Source organism: Pseudopodoces humilis, chromosome 18, assembly GCF_049639895.1.
Source record: "Pseudopodoces humilis isolate 2021_Gansu_Grassland_sample_001 chromosome 18, ASM4963989v1, whole genome shotgun sequence".
Lineage (NCBI taxonomy): Eukaryota > Metazoa > Chordata > Aves > Passeriformes > Paridae > Pseudopodoces > Pseudopodoces humilis.
Window position 1 is genome coordinate 9,249,107 of NC_142217.1, and position 27,203 is coordinate 9,276,309.

A 27,203-nucleotide genomic window follows, 5' to 3' on the forward strand; every position below is an offset into this window, starting at 1 on the left:
TACTGAGCCTTTGTTTCTTCCTGTTACTGAACAGGAAAAATTGGTTGTGGAGTGGAATGGGATGCACTTCCTGTGCTGCTACACTTCTCAAAAAGAATAAGGTTACTATTGTGCATGAAAGGAGTAATGCTTAGGGGTAAGTTAGAGATGCTACTGAAATAAAGGATTTTCCTCACTGAACAAAGAAAACCCACCAAAAAAGCTAGTCTCATTATGCCCCTAGATGACTCTGGAACCTCACTACAGCCCAGAGCCTGCCCAGATTAGAGACAGTTCCCAGCCCTATACTGAGAATATAAGGGTCCCAAACACATCTGAATATCAAAAGAATTGCCAAGCCAAAAGGGCTGTGGTATTTTTGAAATGAGCAAAACATCCTCCTCCACCTCAGCATAAATGTTACCATTGTTATCAAAGTGCATCTTGTTTCACATGATCCCACCCATCCTATCAACAGCCAAGCAAGCAGGCTGCTTTCAAACAGGATCATAGCAAAAAATTATCAAAGTCCAAAACTTCCTCTCCCTTCCACGTGCACACAACACTTCACATGGGATGCTAAGAATACCTCAGTAGCTGAGCCTGGATCCAGCAGCAACTTGGTCTCAGAGAAGAGTAGGGAGGTGTCTCCCAGGAGACCTCCCCTCACATTTAAGTTTGCCTTCTTTACGGCCTTTGTTTCTTAATGAGAGACAGTTTTCTGCAACAACACTTCATGGGAGATTGAAAGAATTGTGGTAAGACAGCAAGAGACATTTAAACTGATGCCTAAAAAGTAAATCTCATCAGTTACAGAGATCAGTGGATTTTAACAGGCTTGGTCACAAAACCAGAGGAGATGACTACAGCTAGTATCACGTTTCGTGCAGCCAATTACCTTATCCCATCCACACCAACAGAAGAGTTTGTTGTTTTTCTCCTTCATGACACAGATCAGCTCCTCTGGCAGGATGCAATTCTTCACTATTGAATTCAATAACTGAAAGACTGACTGATAACTTGAGCCATGGCATGACATATAATAGTGCTTTGACAGCCGTGTCAAAAAATGCTCAAATAACATCCTGAAGTGGCATTTCAGAAACTTCTTGTAAAATAGCATTCTCTGTTTAGTTCAATCTGCTTTCTCTAGCATACATATAGCACTGCAAGCCATTTTAATAATCACTTCAATCAGGATTTTTTGTCTTTACCCACCTAAGTAATACTAAACAAAAATAGTCACACAGGAATACAGCATTAAAAGTAACACTTGCTAGAAAAATGCTATTAATAAGAATTAAACCATAGCTCACCCTGCAACTAGTCAGTCTGTCCTGTTACATTATGGCAAGCAAAACAAGCCATATTAAAATTTTAGAAAAAAGTGAAAGCTATTTCCATCACAACTTTTTTACTAACTTAAAACAGATGGTTTAACATAAAATGAGAATGAAAGAAGTGGGAATGTTTGCAGCATAAAATCAAAGCAATATTTAAAATCAAACTCATCTTTTGAAAGTAATCACATACCAGGTGCTATGAGGGATTTTACTCATTCATCTACTTAAAAATATTCACAACAGTGGTGATTAGAGGGTTTGTGGTGCTGCCGTAGGAAGCTTTTATAAAGCACCTGTTCCTCCTTTCAAAGAGGAATATTCATTATTCTCAAGAGGGATATTCATTACACTGTTTATGAAGTTTCCTGCTAAGTTTTTTAGGTAGTTACTTCAAAATTGTTTTACTGAACAGGTACTTTGTAAGGTCAAGTGATTGCTTATCTGCAGCAGGCCTGACATTTACTCCAGAAGACACCACTTAACAGTTGAGTGAGAGTATGTCACAAAACAAAACCAAAACCCAAACAAACTTCCCCCGAAAAAAGACAAAGTCAGGAGCAGCTCATCCAGGTCTTGGCTTTTGTCCATGAAGCTGCAAGACGACAAAACAGTTCTGTTTAGATTTTTTATTTTATTACTATTCTGAATTTCAAAACACTCCAGTGAAAGAAATCTGCCATATCTGTAGTTCCTGAATAATTACCATCTTCAAATGGAAAAAGCTATTTAACCCAAAAGTGACTTGTTAACTTTATTAATGTTCACGTGACCTTATTTGCAAGGATTTTAACATCTCAAAGGGAGACACACTGAGGAGGAACACCTGACATCTACCTGCTGAATTTACAGCCCCTTCTCCATGTTTTCTCTTAAGGCTGGTAAACAGCACAGCTTTTCAAAACAAACCCTACACATGATGTTGCATGAAGAGCAGTAAGAGACACTGACTGCCTCTGCCATCAGCTCAACTGCAAAAATTGGGAAAAGCCTCACTCTCCAGAATTTATGATGTTTCTTTAGGCTTCACTAAATCCCTGCTCTCTGTTCTGTCTCAGTAATTGAATTTAACATGACACAGCAACTTAAGCATTCTAGGGCAGGTTGGTTTGTTTGGGTTTTTTTCCCCACAGGTCTTGAAACAAGGACAAGAGTTATGCTTGCTTGAAAATTTTATTGACAACTGTTTGGTCCCAACACACAAAACAGCACTTGAGCCACAAAAGAAAGTGTCCAAACAAAGTAGACAGCTAAGAAAAGAAGTCTTTCTCTCTCCCATTCCAAGGAAAAAAAATAGTGCATAAATTGAGGGCTTCAGTGACATTTTTTCTTTTAACAAACATGAATCTGAAGTAGTACATTTATTTGCTAAATTAAACAATTTCATGGTTGCAATGCTTTTAAATCTGTAAGTCACATCATTCATTTAACCCTTTGGATAAAAAAATATATTGCAATTCAATTAGCTATTTTGTTACACTATGAACACAACTTCTCAAAAGTATTATTCTATTACTTTCAAACAGCAATTTCAGCAGAATCACACATGAATCCAGATAAGATATGCTGACCTCCACATATGTGGTACAACCACCACATTATTTGGATAAACACCGTATTTTCCTTCTGAAGCAAAAACCTGGTTTTCTTTAGTACTCCAAATGACTTGTAGCTGCATCTCATGAAAATACAATTTCAGGCTGGTCTCTTCTCCAATGCATGCTCTTCTGAAACAAAGATCTAGACTGATCACTGTCATTCCCTATCCAAAAAGTTAAATGCAAGAAAATCTGCTTTCACCTTAACTCACTAAAAACATTCCAAGAAAACTTACCTCTAAATTTCCTCTTCTATAGCAGTATGTCTGTAGAGGTTTACTGTGGACTCAAAATACTGTGCCATAATGCTCAGAAGAACATCCCAGTGTTTCTTTGCACTTACAATGGCTATAAACTCACTACTGGTAATACTTGCCTAAATATAAAAGATTTTATAACAAAATCTGACTAGTAAAATTCTGTCCATAGCCATTGTTCAGTGGCATTTCCTGCTGCTGGCTGAAAAATTAGAGCCTGTGTTCCATCTCTTGCATATTACAATATAACCCACCTAAAAAAATACTCAGTTGGCCAGTGGAAAACTTCTAGTATAGGTTCTTTCAATACTACAAGCATTTATTTGCTGCCTGGCAAATACAACCCATTGTAAATGCCATGGTTACCCAGAATGGGTAGAAAGTCTCACACACTGGACAGTTCTGCTAACTAGAGTTAAGGTCATCCACCGACTTAGCCTCTCTCCCAAAGCTGGCCCTTGCAAAAGCCAACACAAGATACCACAAATTCAAAAAGCTGCCAACACTAGGAGTAAGTCTTAGAATAAAAACAGACACAGCTAAAAGACAGCACATCAAAGAACAAGCTTCCCTTTTACTCAACATGCTTAAAAATAGAAAACAAGGTTAAGCAGAACAACCTTAGCATTTCCACATGTAGCTAGAACTTTCCTTACAGGTGGAAATAGCATCAGTACCTTCCATCACCAACCACTTTAATAAGACCCACTCCATATCTGTAATTTATGCATTAGATGCATATTTCAGAAATATCAGAATCTTCCTAACTTCATTTCTAGACACAATGAAAATGCGTGTGTCTGTATCTTACACTCATGACATCAAGACAGTCTTTTCCTTAACCAAACCCATGCCAGACAAACTAAATATGAGGGAAGCTTAAAGCATCAGTGTCCTAGAAAGCTCCTAAATGGAACTGAAAGCTACTGCAAAAAAAACATTTAAAACAAGTTTTACACAAGACCCACGTAACCTTCTACAGACATCTTAAGACAAGAATTTCCAATGCAGTTACAAGTCATCTGAAAGGTCAGAGAACAAGTTTCCCCTCTGGAGGACAATCAGCTCCCCTCACTTTTGTCACCCCAGGTCAGCGAGTTAAAAATTTCTCAACAGGCTTTTGAAAGACAAATCATGCATTTCATTAATACTGTCTGAAACAATACCAGTAAGCAACAGCCTATAGAATACAATATGCTACATGTATGATTACATCACCAACAAGGCTTAAAGAAAATAAAATCTGTTCCATGTTTGTTGAAGTAATATTTTGCTTTTACTGAACACATTTATGAAAAACTGTAAAATTCAAGAATAATTTAACAAAAGCCAGATTTTTTTTCAAAATAATAGAAAAAAATCTGCTCTGCTAACAGCTGTGTTCAGTGTAAAAGGAACAAAATCTTCACAGAATACATTAAATACAAATTAATTCCTCTAGGTTTTCCATTAAAATACACATGGGCTAGCAAACAGCTTTAATTTGTGCACAGTCCATAGGTATTTGTCTTTCACACTAAAAAGAAAGAGTTAAAGCTTGGTTACAGGTGCAAGTGAGAAGTTTGCTGCCAATTTGACCTTGTTTTTGAGTTGCTTTTTGGCTGGGCTGTCTGTTGCTTCTTTGTTTACTTGGGTTTCAGAGGACTGACAGGGAGGCACTGAAGCATTCTCCGTGGTGTCAGACACCACAGAACCAGAGATCAGCTTTTCTTCAGCTGTGGTTACAATTCTCTGTTTTTCTTCTTCTGTTAAAATCATTATCTCTAAAATAAATAAGACAACTCAATTTACTGATGCTCTGTTTTTATAAAAAAATAGTATTTCTCTGCTGTTAGGCAATAGAATACTTAAACAGAACTCATCAGCCTGATGTGAAGCAAGAAGGGGAGGCAAGCTCTTACCTGGGAGGGGTGCAGGGCGTTCCTCAAACTGAATGAGGTCTGCAGACTCAAGAACCACAGGATCAGGTCTCAGCTGAGGGGATGGCAGGCAAGAAGGTACTGGCTCACACAGGAGATCAACAGGAGATGTGTTTGTGAGGCAAAGAAGTTCTTGTTCTGTTTGATTAGAAACTACAAAAATAAGGGAACATCTTTCAGAACATCTGTAAGCTGTGAAGGTGCCACTACTGTCACAGGTAAATATAAAGTCTCCAGATGCAAATCTGAGGATTTAAGAACTATGCTCTATTTGAAATACTAACACCAAACTAATTTAATTAATGCTAATCCATCTCAGATTCATTTACTGCATCAGGAGCATCTAAGTAAGTTCTCATCAGAGTACAGGAGACACTGCTAGCAGAAGCTGACCCCCTTCTCTCATTAGCTTTATATCTGCAGACTTAAATTTCCACCAAATCCCAGGGAAGGAGTACCCAGAAGCTCTCTCCCTCTATATATACATATATACACACACACATTGATAGACAAGCAGCTCAGGACACAAGCCTAACCACAAACTCTGAGAAGTTCAACAAGCTTTTGAGCCAAAATGCATATTTACACAAATTCAGATTTACTAACTCACCTTTGTCCATGCTGCTTCAATTACTCTGCTTATTTCCCCTAAGAGAATAAGTTTCTTATATAAACCAATTTTGCATTACCATTGCTAGGCCTTCCTAGATTTAGTTCCATTGATGAAGTGGATCCTTGGGTCTCCATAATATGTCCATTATTGTCAGCAAGTTGATTTCCATGATCATCTACATGATCAGCAGGGGGAAAACTAGGTGAGCTAAAACGAGCTACAAAAAGGCAAGTTAATTTGGTTAGTTAACTCAAGCTGTCTCAAAAAATATAAAAGAAAACTAAGATACTGCTCAAAATTGTAACAGCTTACTTTTCATATCATTCTTCAGGACTACAATTCTCTTATGGCCATGTCCTTTAATCCAGACCACCTATTAAGACAGAAGCAGAATTGAACATCAGCACATGCTAAGCTCAAAGCATTTGCTCACTGCCTTTCATCCAGCTTTGCACTGACATGATTTCCAACAGTAAATTAAATCACATTGCTAATTTGTACTACACTACCCATGAAAAGGCTCAAAGTAATTGATAGCAAAGGCAAACCGTACTGCCAGAAAGTATACTAAATACACATTAATGAAACTAAGATGTTTAAACATGAGTTGAAAAATTCCTTTTTTTCACTCTTCAGAAAGACTGGCTTAAAGGAAATATGATAGCCACAAACTATGTCACAAAATTATCCCACAGCACCTAGGATATGTGGATGACAAGAATATGGCACTTCTGACAAGGTCCCAGAATTCTTCACTCCCAAACTCAATAATGCACTCTGATCAAAATGAGGATTCAGTACTGTACAACCATTCATTCACACAGACAGAAAATCAATTCTCTCATTCAGAGATGCCAGGGGTGTTCACAGCCTTACTAGGAACAGTTCTTAAGCAAAATTTCACCAAAGCATGTGTGCTGGCTTATTCTCTTTTTCTTTTCCCTATTTCTCAGAAGTGTATTAAAAATGTAACTACTATAAGCTTCCCTGAAGAAGGTAATTATTCCAGTATTTCACACCAACTAAGAGCAACTGTGGTTGTTTAAGTACTTGAATCCATGCAGAAATCTGAATGTAATTGTGCACAATTGAGTTCTTCACACCTGTGGAATTGCTCCCAAGAGCTCTTCTAAATTATTGCATCCATATGCTTTAGGCTGCAGCACTTCTCCTGTGTATTTGCTGTATGCTACTGGGAACTCGTGAAGAAAAATTTGCTGGTAATGGTAGGTGTGAAGTAAGGACCTCACATTCTTTGCAAAAACATACAGATTTGTAAGCTTGACATATTCTTCTGTTGCACCATTGGTAAAAACCTAGCAGAAAAAGAGAAAAGAAGAATTAGAGCACACACTTCCACAGTCTCTAGATACAACGGCTTTTCAAACACATCAGAAAGACAAGAGCTTACACACCTCAACCAAGTAAGGCAGACTCTTCAGGAGTTCAGTTAAGGTCATAAATCCATATTCACATGGATTAAGTGAAGTACTGTGGACTGTTTCATAATGTTGCTTAAGCTGCTCAACTGAGAGCAAGGATGTTCCATCCCAGGACATCAGCAAGACCAGCAACTGGGCAGTCAGAGTCCGCAGAGATTTTCTGTTTATCAGCTGAATTTGCTTGCCAGATTCTGTGTCAACCACCTAGAAAAATTAATTGGGAAAGAAGTTAGGGACACAGAAGAGATTGATTAATAAATAAGATGTATATCTGGGGTTTATTTGAGCATAGCTGTATCTGATATTCCTCTAGCCAAAACCACATAAAATCAAGTACCTTATTACATGGAAATATTTATTTTAAATATACAAGACCTGTACAGCTGTTTCTGTCCACTGGTAGGTATGATCTCATTCTTTGTTACAAGCCAGTTGGTTGTGACTGAACTCCAGTCTAACACCAGCTGCTAAGTCAGGAAAACTGAAGTAACTAAACCAATGTGCCCACATCCATGTAACTACAACCTCTTTCCCACTGGCACAGAAGTCCCCCTATATATTTACATTCAGAGTCAAAGTCTCAAACCACAGCTAAAAAAGACAAAAGTAAAGGAATTGAAAGTATTAGAAAACTTGAAACTACTACAAACAGTTATCAAAAAACTTTTTCACAGTTAGAAGAGGCAAGGGAAAAAAATCAATTTGTACTGTTGAAAAAAGTACTAGAATAGAATATTTTACATATTTTTTGCTAAATAAATATTAGTATTCCCAGAGGATGCTGCAAGGTTACAAAAGAACATAGAGAACACCATAGGAATACAGAAACTGCATTTAATACCCTTTTGGAATTTCCCCTTCCCAACTTGACATGGTAGTCCAGAAACTGCATTTCGTTACTCGTACTAAGCCACGTCCTGTGAGACAGAAATCTCCTTAACACAACCCTCTGCACACCCCAGAGGGATAACTGCCAGGGCCAAAAGGTTACCTTTACAACATGGCAGAGTTTCTGCATGAGGGCTGGCACAGAGCTGACATCGAAGTCGTGCAGGCGCAGGGCGTAGCCGAAGGTTTTGCTGTACTCGGGCAGCAGATCCGCCAGCAGCAGGGAATTGTCCTTCTGTGCCCGCAGCAGCTTCACAAACTGGGCAGCCACTGCCTTCACCTGCTCCACTTCTGTCAGGGTGAGAATCTTCTCCTCCCCACACTCCAGTACCTACAGAACACAAGTGACACTTTGCTCAGTGATTGATGAGTCTGGATGAGCAGTGTGAGCTGCCGCTCAAACTCAGGGCCTACAGGCAGGCATTTGCCTTGTACCAGGACACAGCCACCTCAAAAGCTGCTTGTACAGCAAACAAAACCATGTAACTTCTGAAATACAACAAAAGCAGCAAAATAAGTTAACTTTTTAAAAGCAAGTTCAGCACAATTATATCAAAACCTCCAATTCTGAGACACTGAATTTTGAGTTTGTTAACAAATAGCCTCCTGAATATGCTCAAAATCACGGACCATTTCACCAAAATAGCATTAAGATTTCCTTAAATACAGCTGTCTAAACATTACAGGTGCTAAGTTTGTAACTAATACCAAAGTTTGAGAAATAAACCCCTTCTGAAACAGTTGTATACATTCCAGAAATTGCTTTGGTCCAGCTTATGATTTTAGAACTTACAAGTAAGACATCTGGTATGGCTTCAAAGAGTTCAAGTAGTTTTGTAAACCCATAGTAAGCGAGTTTGCACTGGCGCCCAAAGTGGTGGTGGTAGCAAGGAATAAATTTATTGAAGGGCATTCGAAAATGGGGCTGGTGCCGCAGCAGATCCACCACCTCCTTGGAAAACTGCTTGGTTCTTTCAATTTCCTCCTGGGTACGTTCTAAAATTAAAAAATAACAAAGGAAGAGCTACATCCCAACACACTTATGAAATGCAACAGAATACAATAAGCAAACACAAGTGTCTGGCTTTCAGCAGTCATGTAAGTGACCAAGTCACTCTTCTTCTACCACTAAGGCCTTTACCATGTTTACATGTTTAAAAGTCCAAAATAGTCCAAAAGTCCAAACTTAACAGGCCTTTAGTAGGTTTTTTAAATAGCCAAATACGTGGGTATTTTTTCCTGTACGGAAACAACCCACTGTCTAATGATTCCACAGAAAGCACAACTACATGCAGAAGTAGTAACACCATTTTATGTTTCCTGCCACCTGTTTTCCTGTCTGTTCTATTATAAGTGTTCAGAGAATGACATTCTTGATTTGCTAGAATGTAGCAACTTAGTTATAAAGGCAGAAACACAATTATGAAAAAACCAAAGTCACTGCTACATATTTGAGTTACTAAGCTATAGAATAGTCAATCTGTTTAGAAACAGCACAAGAAAGTTTCATGGACATACCTCTTTTAGGAATACAAATCACCATCTCATTATCTTGCTGTGACAAACAGATAGTTGTATCTGGAATTTCTGATATAATATCAGCCAGTTCACACACTCCATACTCAGTAACATCCCAATCCTTAGAGAAACACCTGAAAGTTTAAAAAATTGTGCGCAATACAAGCATTAATGCATACTCTGTAGGCAAAAAAAATTCTGGAGAGTTGAGAAAGTAAGCCTCAAATACTAAGAAACACAAGGACAATTTCCACCTTGGTGATAATACTATCCTGGAAAACAAAGGGAAACTAGAAATCCATTCTAGCCAGAGAAGTAAGATTTACTGTCATGTGAACAATCAGTTTAACAAAGAGCTGTATATATCAAACAGTGGTTTTAAGTGCTTTAGGAAAAATGTAATTGTCCTGTGTATACAGCTCCAGCTGGCTACACTTCTAATAGTCTGTATTTGCTTAATAGTTACAGCCATATGCTCTTTTAAACAAGAGCAGGTCTCAAGAGAAGGCAGAGATCATCTCCTGGAAAGCACCATATTAAGCTTCCCAATACTGTGCAATACATGAAAATGTATTTTACTCTTCTCACTTCTCCAACCAAAACCTCTCAGAAGCAAGAACACTTCACAAACACTCTTATTCAACAAGTGGCCAGCACTGACTCTACATTAAGTAGATTTATAAGCAAGCAATAATGTATTTTTGCCATGAGTGGAAATAGGAAAGTGCACTCCCAAGGAGCTATTGGCACATGATTTACAACAGCACACATGCTAAAGTAGATTCACAGGTAGCTCTAAGATGCAATGGCTTGTTTAAAGCACATAACTTACTTTATATCTTCCCATTTAAGAAAGCATTAATCTTGGTTCTTAAAAAAACCCAAATAAAACCCTTCTTTTTAGAATGGAACAGTATGTTCCAGACAGGTATTACTCATTTTCGCCACTGCTAGATCCAGTTAAAGTAGTAAAAGTAACTCCTGGCACTTAACCTATTCATTTTGTACTTCCTTCTGAAGAAAGTGTAACAATAAGTTTTCCCTTTACTGTTCTTCAAAGAGAACTAGTGAAATACAATAATCCATTTCCAACCCCAATGAAGTTAAACAAACCTAAAGTACTAAAGGAAGGAATAAACTACAGCAGAGAACTTTTAATTTTTGTTTTCATTAGAAGTGTGAACTTCCAAACTGCAATGAAAAGGCAATGTAGTGGCCACAGTTATGTACTGAGATTTTAAGTGCTGACTCCTCTTGCACTGTGATTAAAATCACATTAATAGACATGTCCTGCACATTTGTTCTTGTTTCATTAGGGTAACTTACCAGTGATAAGCCTGCAGGAATTCCCTCACAATAACTTGCTTACTGGCCTGGGACTTGAGCAGTTTCAGTAAATCTTGAGTGAAGCGCTTCACCTGAGCTCTGTGCGTTAGTGTTAACAAGCGTTTGGAACCCATGCCAAGAATCTGAAAGAAAACTGGATTTGGTCACTCACATCCAGCACCCTCAGTAAAATGTATTTAAAAGCCAATATTAATATAGGCTAGAGAAGGAATGTAATAGAGACAGCATCAGAAATGGCAGCCTCATGAGGCCACCCACTTCCCATACTAAGAAGTATACCCTTGAGAAATTCAGTACTTCATCCATGAGTGCTATTGCAATATCTGCACATTTGTATTGGTTATTTAAAAATCCTACAACCAACTGCTGTTCAAAGCTGTAAGTGAATGTGACCACAGGGGTTTTGTAATAAGGTCACATGACTTATTTCTCACAGAAATCCCTTCAAGCCACAGTCTATACATCTCCGCCCATCTCATGAGCATTCAGCAGTTGCAGTGTTCTTATGCTGCACACAGCACAACTAAAAACTTTTACCCAAGCACCAGTCATCGGTTAAGAGCAGCTTCAAACCTTATTCCTGAGGTTTCCCCAGGAGCTGTTTTTAAAGGGTCAGCATGGAAACAGCAGACCAAAAAGAACATGCCCACCAAGGTTCAGTCAACCAGCTCTTTCAAAGGGCACTAGGTAATTGCCCAGCATCTATTCTACAACAGCAAACAGGAATCCAGATGGTTGCAGCTACAATTCCCCAGCTCAGAGTGGCCAGTACCACATCGCTTACCTGCAGTACATGAGGCACTGCTTCCAGCAGCTCCATTAATTTGGAATAGCCGTAGTCAGACACTCGGCATTGCTTTGCAAAGTGGTGATGGTAGGTTGGGATGAATTTGCTGACAGGAATGACACAGGATGGCTGGCTTTTGAGCAGATCTATCACTTCTCGACTGAACTGAATGAGCTGGGGATTACCTACAGGGCTCTTGGAACGCAGAAGCCAAGGATCTACAAACAGAAGTCGTATTACTGTAACATTTCACAAGTATTCTTCCACTAAACATTGAACTTTACTTATGGATTGAAGCTACAGCATAGAAGAAAGTAAGTATGAACATTCAAGGTCAAAGTTTCTCCTTATAAAAAGTTTAACAAGTATACATGTTTATTTTATTTGCAGAAATTATTAGCTTAATTGTTTAGCATTTAAAAAAAAGAGAAAAAGTTTTAAACAAATATTTACCTGCAGTAGGAGGTGGTGGTTTGTTATGTATCCATTTGATAACTTTAATGCCATTTTGGGCAGTGGCAATGTTAACTCCAGGAACACAGGTAATCAGATGTTCTAAGGGAACACCACCTTGGCCTTCTGGCACCATTTCAAGATCATTGAACTCTGACATGTAACAATCAGGAAAACTATGGAGGAAAAAAAAAGCTTCCATTATACACTAAAATATCACTATAATAATTGTTCTAAAAACATTAAGACAATTCATAAGTAAGGGATTTCAACAACTTCCTGACAATACAGAAATCTTCACAAAACGCGTATTTTAAATAAGTGTGCTGTTTTTCCTAAACAAGAATTTTAAAAGTGATCACTTCATAGTGTATTCATTTGCTATAAAGGATATAATTTTATCTAAGAACTAAGTTTGTATACAACAGGTAATTCCCAAAAAGTTTTAAGTCTTCAACCTATCAGACCTTACTAAGAAATTAAAATACTTTACCTTAGTAAAGGCACAGTACCCTCATGTGTCTGTAGAAGACTGTGAACTTGGGGAGCAAATGTCTTCAGAGACAAAACCACAAAAGGAATTCTATAAGAATCTGGATCAAACTCATGTTCACTGCAAAAATAAGAGGTTCAGGTTTTCATGCTTACTCTATACACTGCTTTAACATAGTATCTGTGCTCACACAGATAGTAAATATTACACCATATATATAATATACTGCTATTAGTGACAATAGCACTTGTAGTACACTACAAGCAACTTCTGTAATTTTTTCCCCAGAAGTAATACAGCTACAGCAAATTTCCAGAAGTAACATTTAGAAGACCATGTTTTTATTACCTATTAAAACATTCAAATTAAATTTTAGCAGCACATACCAGTCAGTTAACAATGAACACCTAATGACTGCTCTACTGGCATAACCTGGCAGCTGTTGAATTAAACAAAAAACTAAATACATGGCTTCAAGAAACCTGCAGCTCACTATGAATCACTTACTAAATATAGCTGGAGGACAAAGGATGATCAGCCACAATTACGTAATGAAATTCAGGTAATAGAAGTCTCTAGCATATATAACCCTCCTACATAACCAGAGGAACACAGGGAACCTTCCAGCTTCCATTCAATCCTGGCAGCTGTGCTAGAACAAAATCATCTTCTCTGGACACACCAGACCATGAAAACTGCCTAGAAAATCCACTGACTCACCACAATATTCTCTGCCTTATAGACTACTAAACATATGAGGAGTTACTAGAGCACATTATGAGAACACACACCTCGACTTTATACTGGTACACTAAATGCTGTTCAAATATTTATAAGATTTATAGTATTTTATACACAGCTTACATAAAGTCTTTATTCAGGCAATGCTGCTTACAAACAGGCTCGTGATATTCCAACTCTTCAAATATTATTGGACTACAGTTTGCTGAGGAGCCATCGTGTGACTGTGAAGACCCCAAGGGACTCTGCCTGGCTTGGCTGCTGGGCAGGAGACACACGAGCCTCCCACTTCCCTGGTCACGGATGGCCACGGTGTCCGTGAGTTTGTACAGGTCTGAGACAATTAACTTACGGCCAAACCTGAAAGGGAGAGATTGACATAAAGGCACTTCATAAAGTGAGATTACAGCATTGCCTTACCTATCATCTTTGTTTAATAAACAAGAATATCCTAGAAACTACTCAATGTAAAACATTAAGGTAATTAACACTTTTAACCAATGCAGAAAAATTGAGTATAATACTGAAAGTAGAACCCTCTAAAACAGGCCAGTTTTGCTATCATTGCCTCTGTGTACAAAACATGCTGCAGCACCTAAGGACAAAAGGTCATAATTCTCCACTCTGCTACTCTAAGTCACTGCAAAAAAATCATACATGATCGGTATTTTTTAGAAGCATTGGAGAGGTAGCCACCAGGAACTTACTTTTTCTCATAGATTTCTGTGAATTTGAACACAGGCAAGCAACAAGCAGGTGCATCCTGCAGAATAGACATTGCTTCTGAACTGTAAGAGAAGTTTTGCAGCATTAGCACAAAATTAATCTGTCGTTAGTAGACTCCAGCCTAAATTAGCAGGTTATTTACAGATGCAATTTATGAACTATAAATAAAAAAGGACAAAGTGCATTCCCTTCCATTCCAGCACTACAAAAGTTGTCATTTTAGATCAGGGACTGCAAGTAGTAACATTTCTGCTAATTCATCAGGTCATGTCTCTGAAGGAGTTGCATCTTTCATAGGTGGTGCTAAAATCTGAGCATCTATAAAATGCAACATGAAAGCTGCAGCATTAGAAGTTACCAGCCTGGTCACTACATTGCAAACTTTGAACAGGCAAGAATGAAATAAAGCTGTAAACTATACAACAGCAAGTAGTACATAATTATAGAATACAGTGCAAGCACAAGTTTCATTCTGTGAATAAGTGATGACAACTTTTTCCCCAGTGCTTTCAGTCAGAAAAAAAATTGTGCTCTCATTAGCATCAGCACTCTAAGTTGTATCATATTCCATGCAGCAAATGAGATGCTGTTGTTGTTTCCAACTGTGTACCCACCCTCAAAAACTAAATTAATACACACTTTCTTGGAAGAACAAAGAAATAAATATGCCCAGTGTAACATTAACTCAGCTGCACAAATTAAGACAAAGGTATATCAGTATTATGCAAGAATAGTAGCACAGCTACTAAATCCTCTTAAACCAGAGACCTAGAGTCTCCAGACGGAACTTAGGATACAAGCAGTGCAGAAACGCTGAACAAAACACCAGCCTAGTTGTATTTAACACATTCATCAGATCATACAGCAGATTTTACTTTCCTATTATCCCTTTAAGCAGTATTTTAAATCTTCTCTCAGCTACTAATACATGCTAGGACAATTAAAAAGATACCAAAGTGCTTATTACCTAAGTATAGAAAGTGATTTACTAGCAGCTCCTGTTGCTAATGAGACCTGAATCCTCTTACTGCCAATTTTGTATCTGTGCAGACTGTTGACAGCACTGATGGCTTCCTGCAGATTTTCCATCTGAACCATAGCCTTCAGCTGGTAGTCTGTGTGGGGACTGAGCTCCACACTTTTTACCTGAGAGGAAGAAAACACCTCAGACATTTACACCAAAACCTTAATCCCAAGGCAAGTCACCAATAGAGCAGTCTTGCTTTGGCCAAGAACCAAATACAACAAAAGGGAAGGGAGTGTGATGAACCACAGCCATCAGGGCAATGCAAACACTGATCCTGGTCCAGTGATCCTGGACTAAGACAAGCCTATGGTATTTCATTAACACAAGCATCTTCTTCCTATGTAAAGATTATGCCAGAAAAATGTCATCCACAGATCAGAAAAACAGGATCACTGACCTCACCTTCCATAATTGCTTTTTACCAATTCACACTTCCCCTGCTTTTGATCACTTCTGACTCAAAATAGCTTTTACTGTTATTTTTAAGCTGACATTAGGAATTCAGCGTTACAGCTTAAAAAGGTTACGCTGTTAAATCTTGAGTCTCATCCATACATACTAATGAGCCACTTAGTAGAGAATTTTATACACAACTTCAGAATACCAGATCTATGATGACCACACACAAATTATAAACCTAGTACAAGTTGTTATCTGGTCTTTTAAAGGAAAAAAAAAAAGACCCACAACCCATCCTTTTGACACGGTTTTCAAGTCCTGTTCTTTCTGCTCATCTGAACCTAAACTGTAAACACCCCTAAATACATAAACAGGAAATAATTAAAAAACAGATGAAAGAATTTGAGCCTTTACCTTTCCATGTCTTGAGAAAACTTCTTGTAAATTTTGCTGCAACTCTTTTCTGGACAATCTGTAATCTATGTTGCTTATCTGAATGTCTGCACCATTTGCAAAGGGATCAGGGCAGTCTGTACCACTGGTATGATTCACTATATTGAACGTGAGTGGAGATGATCTATTTGAAAGGTTGGGAGACATACTCCTGGGTAAAATAAAAACATTTATGAACTGAAGCGACTGCACAATTCTGATATATACATCCCAAAAATCAGATAATAGGTCAAGTGCATAAATACAGCATTTAGAAGGGATTTTCTCAATACATGCATGCAGGCAAAACAAATTCCAGCACTAGCAAATCAGCTGTGAATAATCAATGTATGTACTGGTGAAGTCTCACTTCCAAGACAGACACTTACCGAGATGACCAGCAACTCTGAGACATGAGCAAAGGACTGAGCTGTCTTGAAGCAGTCAGCTTACTGAAAGCAGAGGGATAGCTGACCTGAAACACAGTTTCATCTTTATCTTTTTTATCTACAGGGGAATTGGTAATGCTCCTGGAAGCAGAGGTCTCTTTTCTATTTTCAAATATATATAAGAAAAAGAAAAAAACATTATGTTGCGGAATTTACATTAAAAAAATATGTAACTAACATCAACATCTTTTTTTTTTAAATTTTAAGCATACTTCTGACTATTTTTGGAGGATGATTCTCCTGCTCCCATTTTTTTGGTTGCCAGAGACACAGAAACCGTTGCATTGGAGTTACTCTGAGGAGAAGGAATTTGTTCTCTTAAACGTTCTTGCTGGTTTTCACTATTTCTATTGATGTTCTTTGATTCAAGGCGGCACAGCTCCTGTAGGAAACAGATAAAGGTCAGCATAAAAGCACCAGACATCCCTTGCCAGAGGCCTTCTTTCTGATGGAAGGCTCAATGACTGACCATTTTTTCTTTGATAGTGTATTTCATATCAAAGAATTTTTGATTTTCTATGGCAAAAGACAGTAGACTGTTAATTACCTGAAACATTTTGCTACACTGTAGGTCTAACCCTACTTCTCCTCAAAACAAGCATCACTACTGCAAAAGTCAAAAGTAGCTAGAATTTGAGAGCAAGTACCAGCAGTATTTCCAAACTGACAAAATATGGCAGGTAGGGGGAACAACAACCACCCTCACACTAATTGTCTGCTTCCCAAGTAGATGAACACATCTCTCATTCAGGAATGTCACCACACATTACAGTTATTCATTCATTATCAGTTAAAGCAGTAACAAAAGCAATCCTCAGAACACAAGGGAAAACAAGAATATGGAACAAGGTAGAACAACAATACCTGTAAACTTTTGACATTTGTGGGTTTGATGACAGATCCATGAATCTGGAATCCTCTCCCAGCAGAGCCTTTGGTACCAGCAGACTGATCATTTGAGTCCTTGTTGAGGAGGCACAGCTTCGTGTTCTTGCTAATTTTTTTGGGAGACTTGACCTTGTCAGTTCCCACAAAGCTGGAGCTTTTTGTTTCATTGTGTTCTTTGTTTTTGGGAGTGAAAGACACTACAATCCTGTTACCAAAAACATCTTCATTTTCCATTCGCTTCCGAGCCCGTTCTGCACTTTCCTGGTTTAAGAAGCGGAGAATTGCACTGCTTCCAGAAATGCTCAGCACCTTCCCTCCACAGTTGTCTGACAAACGCCTCAGGCGATTGCTGACACTTTTGCTGTCTCTGTTTGTTGGCAGATTATAGACATATAACAGTGTATGACAAGCCTGTTAAAAGGGAGGAAGATTTTAATTTGATTATGCCAAAACACTCTCTGGTTCAAAACCAGTAGTTCTAACACTGGTTCTGGTGACCATGCCACCCTCCCACCAACCCCAGCCCATCACCAAGTCATTCCTTTTGCAGCACTCAATTTGTTTGAAAAACTCTCATACCAAGGTAGAGCCTCAAACTTCTATCTCCAATATAATTTAAAGTTAGAATAGACTATGGAGTCCCTGACCAATGGATCAATAGCTGATCAGTTCTCCAGATGAGAAAGCACCATTGTTAACTATCCAATAACCTATAAATTACATACGTGCCTGTGAAAGCATAGGTCAGGAAGTTATTTCAAGAAAGAAAAAGTTACGAGTGCTGTACAAAGACACCACAACATAGCCAGAGGGCATCACCAAGGAAGGTAAAAAACCAAGAAGAGGCATAATCACTCAAAACTTAAGAATGCATCACTAAGATGTCTTAATGCACAACTCAGTTCTTACCCAAACTTTCTGCAAGGGAAAGATTAAGATACATTGTCTGATAAAATATTTATTGGCAAAAATCTGCCTTTACTATTTCACTTTTTAGTTAACTACTTTCTCATTTAGTATTTCATTCTTCCTGCCTGAAAGCAGAAAGCAAACATTCACATGGTAGTAACTGAAATACAGACAGTGGCCAAATAGACAGCAGGCATCATTCACCATCATAATCAACACACACAATTTCAGCCTGCTCTCCTCCTAAATTACAAGAAAACCTGCAATTTGACATTTGGAAGTATCTTTTGCATCAAGAATTAAAAAATCTTTACCGGCATTTTCAGTGGTAACCTTGGTGGCAAGTCTGAAATAAATTCTTCAAAACAAATAAGTTCATGGGCATGATGTAAGAGTGCTTCTGAAGCTTGGTTTTTATGTACCAAAATGATTCGGAAACCATGTCGATGTCTCAGGTCACTCAGTTCCAAAGCAAAGTTCACATCCGCTGGAGGGAAAAAAAATTAAATAGGCAAGGAAACACTTGAAAAAATCTAAAAAATATGATTGAAGGAAAAATCCCACAAATCTCACTCAAGTTCTATTTCTCATTGTAAATTTCCAAGGAAAAGGCACCAACAGCCACAAGGCTTCTCAGACATTATTTAAATCAGCAGTTCACATTCAGTCTCAAGACAAGGGCTTCCTTTTAACAGCAGCTTTTATCAATTCATCAGCAGGGCATTGGGTAAATCTATAACAAACATTAGTTTAGCTTTAGGGAGAAACCCAAGGCCAACACATGGCAATTCAATAGCTGAATGGATTGCAGATTTAACTGTATAATATAGAATATGCTGCTATGAGAATTAAAAACTTCCAGACCATAAATACAAATCCATGAGTTTTAATTTATGAGCTTCCTGCTGAAGCTAACTTTAGACAGTAGTCACACACATACCTACCGACACTCAAAAAGGCATCAAATCTTAACAGTGACTGAACTGAGCCAAGTTCTCATCTTACTGTCCCTGCTTTTTCTTTGCTGCCACTGACATTAAGAATTCTTCAGCAGTTCAGTTAAAGCTGGTTCTAAACACCACTTTTGGAAATCAATAGCACCATATATAAAAATACTATGGAAGAGAGGAACTGAAGGCAGCACTGTAGCTGAGTACCACAAACACTTACTTGATACAAGAACCACAGTGGCAGGTGCAGTGTGTGTATCAGCAAATCTCCTCAGACTCTGTCTGAGTTTGTCATCAGCAGCATTCTTGGCTGTAGCGTTTATGTGTGCAACAGTCACCTGTGGAAATACAAAGATACACTCTAAAGAAAAGCTTCAATGTGAACTGTGCTTACTTCAATGGATAAAATACAAGCTCTCACATGCACTTTTAATTTAGGTAAATTAATGCACACATGCACGGAATAGAGCACATAGGTATCAAAATCTGTGAGCACTGAACTTCAACCCTAGTTGTTCAGCAATGTCTTTGGGGTGACTTTTGCTGTTCTGTGTTAAGGATCACAATTCGTACACCTCAAAAACATTCCAAGAAACTGTCAAGCTGTTATCATATCTGCAAATTAAAGAGTGGAAATTTCTGATATAAAAACCAGACAAAGAGCTAGAAAAAAATACCAAGAAACAGAAGGTATAGATGAAAAATATATGTAGTGTTAAAGGTGCTCCAATACCACTAATTTACAGGTGTCCTTAGCAATCAGCACAGTATTCACTAACAAAGTAGAAAAGTTAATTTCACAGAATTTAGGTTCTTTTAGGTTAATAATTTGGTCACAGATTTGAACGGTAACAGACTCCACCACTACATTTTACTGGATGTGATAAAGACACTCTTGTGAACATTAGAACTGAAGCTAAACCAGTTATCTACAGATAACAGAATGCAGATTCACTTCAAAAACTATCACAGCAGCAAAAATAAAAGAAATTAGCATTAGAGACCCCATAAGCTGAAGACGCACTAAACCCACAGAAGCAAACAAAGCTTTAATGAATGTGAATCAATCTTGGCACAATCAAAGCACAAAAATTCTCAAGCAAGAACACCAAGCTGGTGCTGGCTGGATACCTGGCAGTTGTTTAGCTCCTGAATAACTTCTTTATTTTCTTTACTGATGTCACACACACAGATGAATTCTGCCTCTCTGTGACCTTTAAAAAACTTCTCCCGAATCCTTTGCACAACTGCTATAGCTGAACGGCCAGTGGGAACTGAGCAGTTTTCAATGTCCCAGAAGACTCCAATGGGGGGCAAGTTTTCCAGAACCTGGCCTGTTATTGCAACTTCCGGGGACCCTGTGCAGGAGAAAGAACATGGCTCATTTTTATCTCCAAATACTGAACATGTTAAACTTAGCATAGTATGATCTTGGCACGTGGGAAGCCTTATGAACAACATGCCCATGAATGCAAGTTCAGTTTTACTTTCTTAAGGAATCCAACAAACCATCAATCTTAAACAAAAATTTAGTCACTGTCAGATTAGGATAAAGAAATAAGACAACTTTGATTTTACTTTTAAGCTCTCAAACAATCAAGTAATGCATTTTTTAAAAAAAACAAACACCAAATGCCACAAAAAACTGTCTGAAGCTGTGTAACACTTGGTGCTGTATCAGTAAGAGAAGTAAAACATGGACACTGTTCAAATTTACACTGTGGATTAGATAAGAAATCTAAACAAAACTGGATGAGATGACCAATACCATGATGTGATTAAAGAAAATCAAGGCAATACAGAACTAACACAAAGTATCCTACAACTCAGGAGAGTGAGCTATAGAGTTTTTGCTATTGCAGGCTAAGCTGGGGTTTCACCTAACATTATACAACTATTCCATCCCCACAAAACAACTTGAAACATGAGGAATGACACAGAATCCTCACAGTTCAAAAACAAGCTGCAAATTAATGTTGCCTGAGGATTTAAAATAAGGCACACCTGACAATCATAATTGTGTGTATGTTGGTTAGTTACCCAAAGATTCACTGGAATTGCATTTGGAAAAAGACACTTGATTGGGGTGTCTCACATTAAAAACCTTAAAGTGGATGTAGCTTTCAAGTAACAGTAAAACGATCAATTTCTTAATAGTTTGTGACTTTTATAACTTTTATACTAGATATGATTTTGTAGTTGAAGTACTAACATTGTTGAAAGACCACACAATTATTTCACACAGTATTTTCCTCTTAAGAACACTTGAGAAAGCTCTACTGTAATTATTAAAGTTACACCATTACTGCATATGGAGTGAAAACAGACATTAGACTATGAAAATGCTTTTCAAATATGGCCAAAGAATTTTTTTACACATCACTAGAACAAAATAGCTTCCAAGTCTGCAGAATTACTTTTTCTAGTTCTTAAAACATTAAAAACAGTAATAGTAAAATCAAAGCTCTACACAAACAATACAGAAAGATAGCTAAGTAGTCAAAACATGTAAAATCAAGTACTGAATTTTCAAAACAGACATGGTATTCTTTTACTGTTTAGTCTTCTATGACTTTATGGAAATTTCCAGATAATAGTGGAATTTAAGAGAACTTTTGCTGCACAACAATATCTAAAAGGAGAACATCCACTAAATGGAAGTTTCAAACGCACGTGGTTTACCATATTTCTGTGGTGATTTGCCAAGGCTGCTTGCCAGTATCAAACTCTTCTCATTTCCTGTTCCTTTGGTTCCACAGCCATTACAGATTGGGATAGGAACAGGCGCAGTCTGTGCACTTGGAGGAGGAATATTTGGCCAGATTTTAGCAGCATCAACTAGGCTGTTTCTGGTTGGCTGTTGAGAAAATTTTTCAGAATACATGTTCATTTAGTATACAATATTAACAAATGCTATTCCATGCTAAAAACACTTGGTTTCCTTTCTGCAACAAATGCCAGTTCAGATGGGCTTTACAAAGCTAATTAACAATAGTATGATGGCATGAAGGAAGCTTCTATCCTCCTATCCCAGCATATTCAGCTTTCGATTTTGAAATGCAAGGAAAGATTCTACTACACTCAACATATGAAGACATGTCACCTTTAATTAATACTAATATGTATCTTTAAAAAAAAAACAAAAAACAGAGACCTAGTATACAAAATCTGGACATGATGTGCAGAAAGTGTGATAATTCCAAATATATGGAATTCACTATTTAGCTCATTAAAGTGACATTTCACTTTTATACTGGAAACTTCAGCTTAGAAGTTTAAAATCTTGCAAAGCTGAGCATATTATTTCATTAGAAATTCCCAGTAATATTCAAGCACAGTTCTAACAAGTTCTGAATTTTACTAAAGTGATACTAAAGTATAAATTACAAATTTGGGAAGACTGAACTAAGACGTATCAAACCAAACCAAGACTAGAATATCCTTGTAGCGTAAGACATATCACCTGACTTACAAATGGCTCTTTATTGATCAGCTGCCCATGGGTACATCATAACTGCTGTTAGTCTTTTCTCAGAGTCCCTACCATGGAACAGTTTAATTGGAGCTGTAAAGAAGAGATGACTAGATTTGAAAGAAGTTAAAACTCCACTCAAATACATTACAGATCCCCTGTAGGCTGAACATTGTGATAGCTCCTTTGTCTTCCCATTGCACTGAATGTTACCTCAGAAAAGAGCTCAGATTCAAAAAGGCTGTCTGCACATTTGGCCTGCGCATCACCAACAAGGGGGATGCATGCTGCTCCCACAGGAGCTGGTGTTTTGCTCAAGTCACACAATTTCTACAAGCACGCAGCACTAAGGAAGGAGAAAGGTGGAGTGTACAAACCTTGCTCAAGCAGTCAGTGCAGTAATGAGAGCCCTTCAGACACACGGGGGGCACCACGTTTAGGTGCAGAGGATTGGCGCAGACGCGTGGCGGCAGCTCCGGCTGTGCAATGTGCTCATCCAAGTGCCCCGCAGCCCCACTGGTGAACTCGGGACAGGGGAAGTAGCCAGAGGATGGGCAGCTCGGCAGGGCTGGGAACTGATGCAGTTTGTGCACACTACCATGACAGGGCTGGAAATGGAGTTTTCCACAACAGGCCAGATGCTGACAGGAAGATACACTGTTTTCTACGCACATGCCAGAGAACTCACTGGAAATTCCTGCCAAATTGCTTCTAGCTGGAGGGTTCTTCAGTGAAGATCCAGACTGATAAGCAAATCCTGACCCTACTTGACAAGTTATCGTCCCAGTGCTTTTTGAGTCTAATATTGTGCCAGGGTGAATCAGGTTCCCACCACCACCACCACCACCACCACAATGCATTTGTGGAGCACAAGAAGAGTCAGAGCCATGAGCACAGCAGCTTACTTTGGGGCCAGGGGAAAGCTGTAATTGCTGTTGCTGAAGAGGATGAACATCGGGGAGCGGCACTGCTGGAAACAATTTAGAGCCAGCATGAGGAGATGAAGCATCCTTCAATTCTACAGCAGCTTTCTTGTTCTCCATGTAATCTTTCTAGAAAATGAAAGTTAAGTTACCTTCAGGTACATGAATAAAACAATAATTTTAAAGGGTAAAACACATGTATTTTTAGACTACTGTAATTCTACATTTAAAGTGCTATCTTTATGACTGCTATTACCTTACTGACTGAACATGTAAAATATTAAGAAAACCATATCAATTACTTGTGCCAGCCCTAGGTATACTGATATCAGTGGATTTTGGAAGCAAAAACCCAAAGAGCTATAAGCCAAATAGCAGCGAGTCTATGAAACAGAATCAGAAAAGCAAAAAAACTGTTAGGCTAAGGCTGAGAGATCCTTATTTCTTTTAAGAACAAGTACATACTGATATGACAAAGCTTCACAACTTACAGATACGGAAGTAATCATATTTTAGCTCAAATAAAGATTTTAAAATTGTATTAAAATTGTGAAAGTAATGTATTGAAAGGGTATGACCTAAAAAATTAGAAATTACATCAAGCACGTAATATAGCAGAGGGCAAAGTATGCTGAAGTTTCACAACAACTAAGTGGTTTTTATCTACTCTGATTTAAGATATCAAGATGTAAAAAGGCACAGACAGACTTTTTCAAAATGTCAGCAGTGAAAACCAAGCAAGATTAAAAGAAGCACAGAATAATCAAGGTCAGTAGAGGTATCTGGACAGAACACTGCTACAAAACTTCTGAACAACTTTTATTTTCTAAATTGAATTTAATGCATTTCCTACACACTAATGAATAATTAATTACTCATTCCTCTCTACTTGATACTGCATCTCATGAAGATAAACTCTGCCAAAACTCTGTCTGGAACTAATTTATACACTGAACTCCAGATTTTATGGCAGCTCCCTTCCTAACCCCCAACACATGGAAACAGCAACACACTCAGCTGTTTCTCTTATGTCTTTTCTTAGTCAGATTAAATGTGTCTGAATGAGCGTTACTTAACAGCTGCAGCTTGCTTGCTCAAGTACCTAAATGTGATGTACTACTCCTTCTAATCCTTAGCCCTTTGCCTCTTAAATTTATAGAATTATGTACATTACAGAAAAGGAACATTTAAAGAAATGGAAACAAGGAAAAATAAAGACATTTTGAAGAATAGTATCCACAACTGCTGTAGCTACTACATAGCAATAACTCAGAGAATCAAATTTATCTCCAAACTAAACAGATAAATTGGAAGCATGACCTCCCTACTCTACTCTTCAGCAATAACTTGGCAGAGCCCCCCAGAAGAGACTTACACACCTTTTAGGCAGCCAGCTGCATTATCCCAAACAGCTTTGGACAGTAAAGCCTGAGAAGCAAAGCAGTTTGCCTGCTCTCATCAACACTGGTGTGAGTGCTGTGAACACAACTGAAGGCCCCGAATCCCCAGGCAGGTTTCGAACAGCTACATTGGTAGCTGCTGCCTCCTCTTCCTTCCCTCCCCACTCCCCCTTTAGTCAGTAACACCTCCAGAATCAGGCACCCATCCCCCCTGCACTGGGAGCCCAACCATCCTCTGAAGGAAGGCAGAAATTACCGTTTTCGAACCACAAGGCAAAGCCTTCTCAGCAGCAGAAAAGCAATTAGAAAGTTTCCAGAGCCATGGCTTAGCATCATTCTCTTGTCTCTGAAGCCATTCCAACGACCTATTGCAGAGGTTCTCCGTCCTGCTTCCTTCCATCATACAGCCAAGCAAAAAGGTTCAACATCCTTTCATCCCCCCTTCCTTTCATTCTTCCCACCTGCTAAGAGGAAAAAACAAAGAGAACGCTTGAAATAACTTTTAAAGCACAACAGAGAAGAACCAAGGTGCTCTTAAGAATTCCACTACTGCTCTGTCAGTGAATCTGCATTAATTATGTGAAACTTAATTATACCTATGGCCAAGGCCTTAACTATCCTTTTCAATAGAGGAACTCTCCTCATGACCCATAGAGCAGAAGAACCAGAGGAGAAACACCTTGAAGTCCATGGCATTAGCTGGAGTCATACAGCTGCTGACACAAAACTCAATTTTCAGTGCACTCTCCTAGAAAGCAAATCCATGAGGCAAGAACAACTCAACTGTAAACACACAATAGGTGCAACTGAACTCAGCTAATATAATTGAGCTGTATATTCATTGTTTTTCCACTGGCTAAGAAAACCTAAGCACAACACACCTGTATTAAGCACACGGTATTTAGCATTTAAACTGATTTAACCAACTTTAAAATAACCTAGAAATACTTCAGCAAACCCTCAAGCTGCCCCACTACACATCAATTTAGCTTTACAGAACCACAAAGCAACCTAAGACTCAGTACCAAAGAAACTATGGTTAGCAATGAAGCCTTTTTACCCTCCAACTACGTGCTGCATTCATTAGACTATACTCTTTCAGGTCCTTTTGTTTTTAATGTTAAACACAATATGCACAGAACACATTACATAGCACTACATTTTCCTCTGCATTGTTTTTAACCTCAAAAGAAGTTCTACACTTTTTTTAGCAGAAATATTTACTCACGCGAATCCTAGCTATCCAAAAATTATGCAGCGTGCAATATCAAGTTCATCAAGTTTTACAACTCTAGAGTACGTTACTTCTGAATGCGTCTGACAGCAGCGGTTAATTCGGAATTAAAACGGTAACCGAAAAGTGTAAGCGTTACATTAAGCACACATGCCCGCGCTTTGCCCTCTGCGTCCCGAAGCTCCCGGGGCGCTCCCAGCCCGGCCCTCCCCGGGGCGCCCCACCGGTCCCTCAGCGCTGCCGGCCTCCGGCCACCCCGGGCCGAGGCCGCCGCAGCTCCGGCCGCAGGACGGGCCGTACCGTGCGGGGCCGGTTCCTGGCTGCCGCAGCAGCCCCGCGCTGCCGGGGGCCCGGCCGTGCCCCCCCGCCCGCCTCACCTGCGCCGGCCCCGCCGCCCCGCGCCCGCCGCCACCGCGGCCCCTCCGGCCTTTGTTGTCCTCCCTCCTCCCGCTCCGCTCCTTCTGCCGTCAGGCACCCCGCGCGCCGCAAAGCAGCACGCTGCCGCAAAGCCGGCTGTCGTAACGCCCCGAGCCCGCCTCCTTTAAAGCGGCGGCTTTCAGGCGGGTCCGGAGCAGTGCGAGGGCAGTAAAACACCGTAAACTGGGCTAAAACGCACACCAGCTGGGCTAAAACATACAGGAACTGGCCTAAAATAGCACCGTCTCGGATAAAATACACAGCAACTCGGCTGAACACCACAAACTCGGGTGAAACACACACCGACTGCCCAGTCCCACAGCCATGAGGTGAATGTGTACGGGTGTGAGCGGGGAGGGCTCAGAGCAGGGACCGGGCTCTGCTCCCTGGGGCCCAGCAATGGGACAGGAGGAACGGGCAGGAACTGATGCCCAGGAAGTTCCACCTGAACACGAGGAAGAACTTCTTCCCTGTGAGTGACTGAGCACTGGGACAGATTGTCCAGAGAGGCTGTGGAGTCTCCCTGGCTGGAGATATTCCAGAGCCAGGGAGGTGGGACCAGGTGACCTCCTGTGGTCCTGTCCAAGCTGACCTATTCCGTG

The 27,203-nt window shown here is 39.2% G+C and overlaps 1 protein-coding gene across 5 annotated transcripts; it reads right to left on the bottom strand.

Annotated features, from left to right (window-relative positions):
* Positions 1–2,473: 2,473 nt before the first annotated feature.
* MARF1 (meiosis regulator and mRNA stability factor 1) lies at positions 2,474–26,617 on the bottom strand. Of its 5 annotated transcripts, none has more exons than XM_005522911.3 (27): positions 26,562–26,617; positions 25,207–25,414; positions 23,005–23,679; positions 21,838–22,012; positions 20,287–20,513; positions 19,376–19,493; positions 18,520–18,692; positions 17,273–17,707; positions 16,621–16,790; positions 16,349–16,510; positions 15,942–16,131; positions 15,069–15,247; positions 14,083–14,163; positions 13,499–13,735; positions 12,635–12,754; positions 12,142–12,317; positions 11,686–11,906; positions 10,881–11,023; positions 9,555–9,688; positions 8,830–9,032; positions 8,140–8,367; positions 7,122–7,352; positions 6,810–7,022; positions 6,019–6,079; positions 5,783–5,923; positions 5,076–5,246; positions 2,474–4,937 (listed from the first exon to the last, which is right to left on the bottom strand). In XM_005522911.3, the coding sequence occupies exons 2-27, from the start codon at positions 25,351–25,353 to the stop codon at positions 4,705–4,707; spliced, it is 5,244 nt and encodes a 1,747-aa protein (XP_005522968.1). In that variant the 5' UTR covers positions 25,354–25,414; positions 26,562–26,617; the 3' UTR covers positions 2,474–4,704. The 5 variants fall into 5 exon arrangements, with proteins under 5 accessions (XP_005522968.1, XP_087920137.1, XP_087920139.1 ...); XM_088064011.1 differs by having other exon boundaries at positions 21,829–22,012; XM_088064013.1 differs by having other exon boundaries at positions 21,829–22,012; positions 23,533–23,679; positions 26,562–26,616.
* Positions 26,618–27,203: the final 586 nt, after the last annotated feature.

Coding starts and splice junctions, on each gene's coding strand:
- MARF1 (XM_088064011.1), bottom strand. CDS start 25,353: ATGATGGAAGGAAGCAGGACGGAGAACCTCTGCAATAGGTCGTTGGAA. Junction 19,494..20,286: donor AGGAGCTAAACAACTGCCAG/GTATCCAGCCAG, acceptor GTATTTCCACAG/GTGACTGTTGCACACATAAA. Junction 16,791..17,272: donor CAAATGTCAAAAGTTTACAG/GTATTGTTGTTC, acceptor TGTTTCCTACAG/GAGCTGTGCCGCCTTGAATC.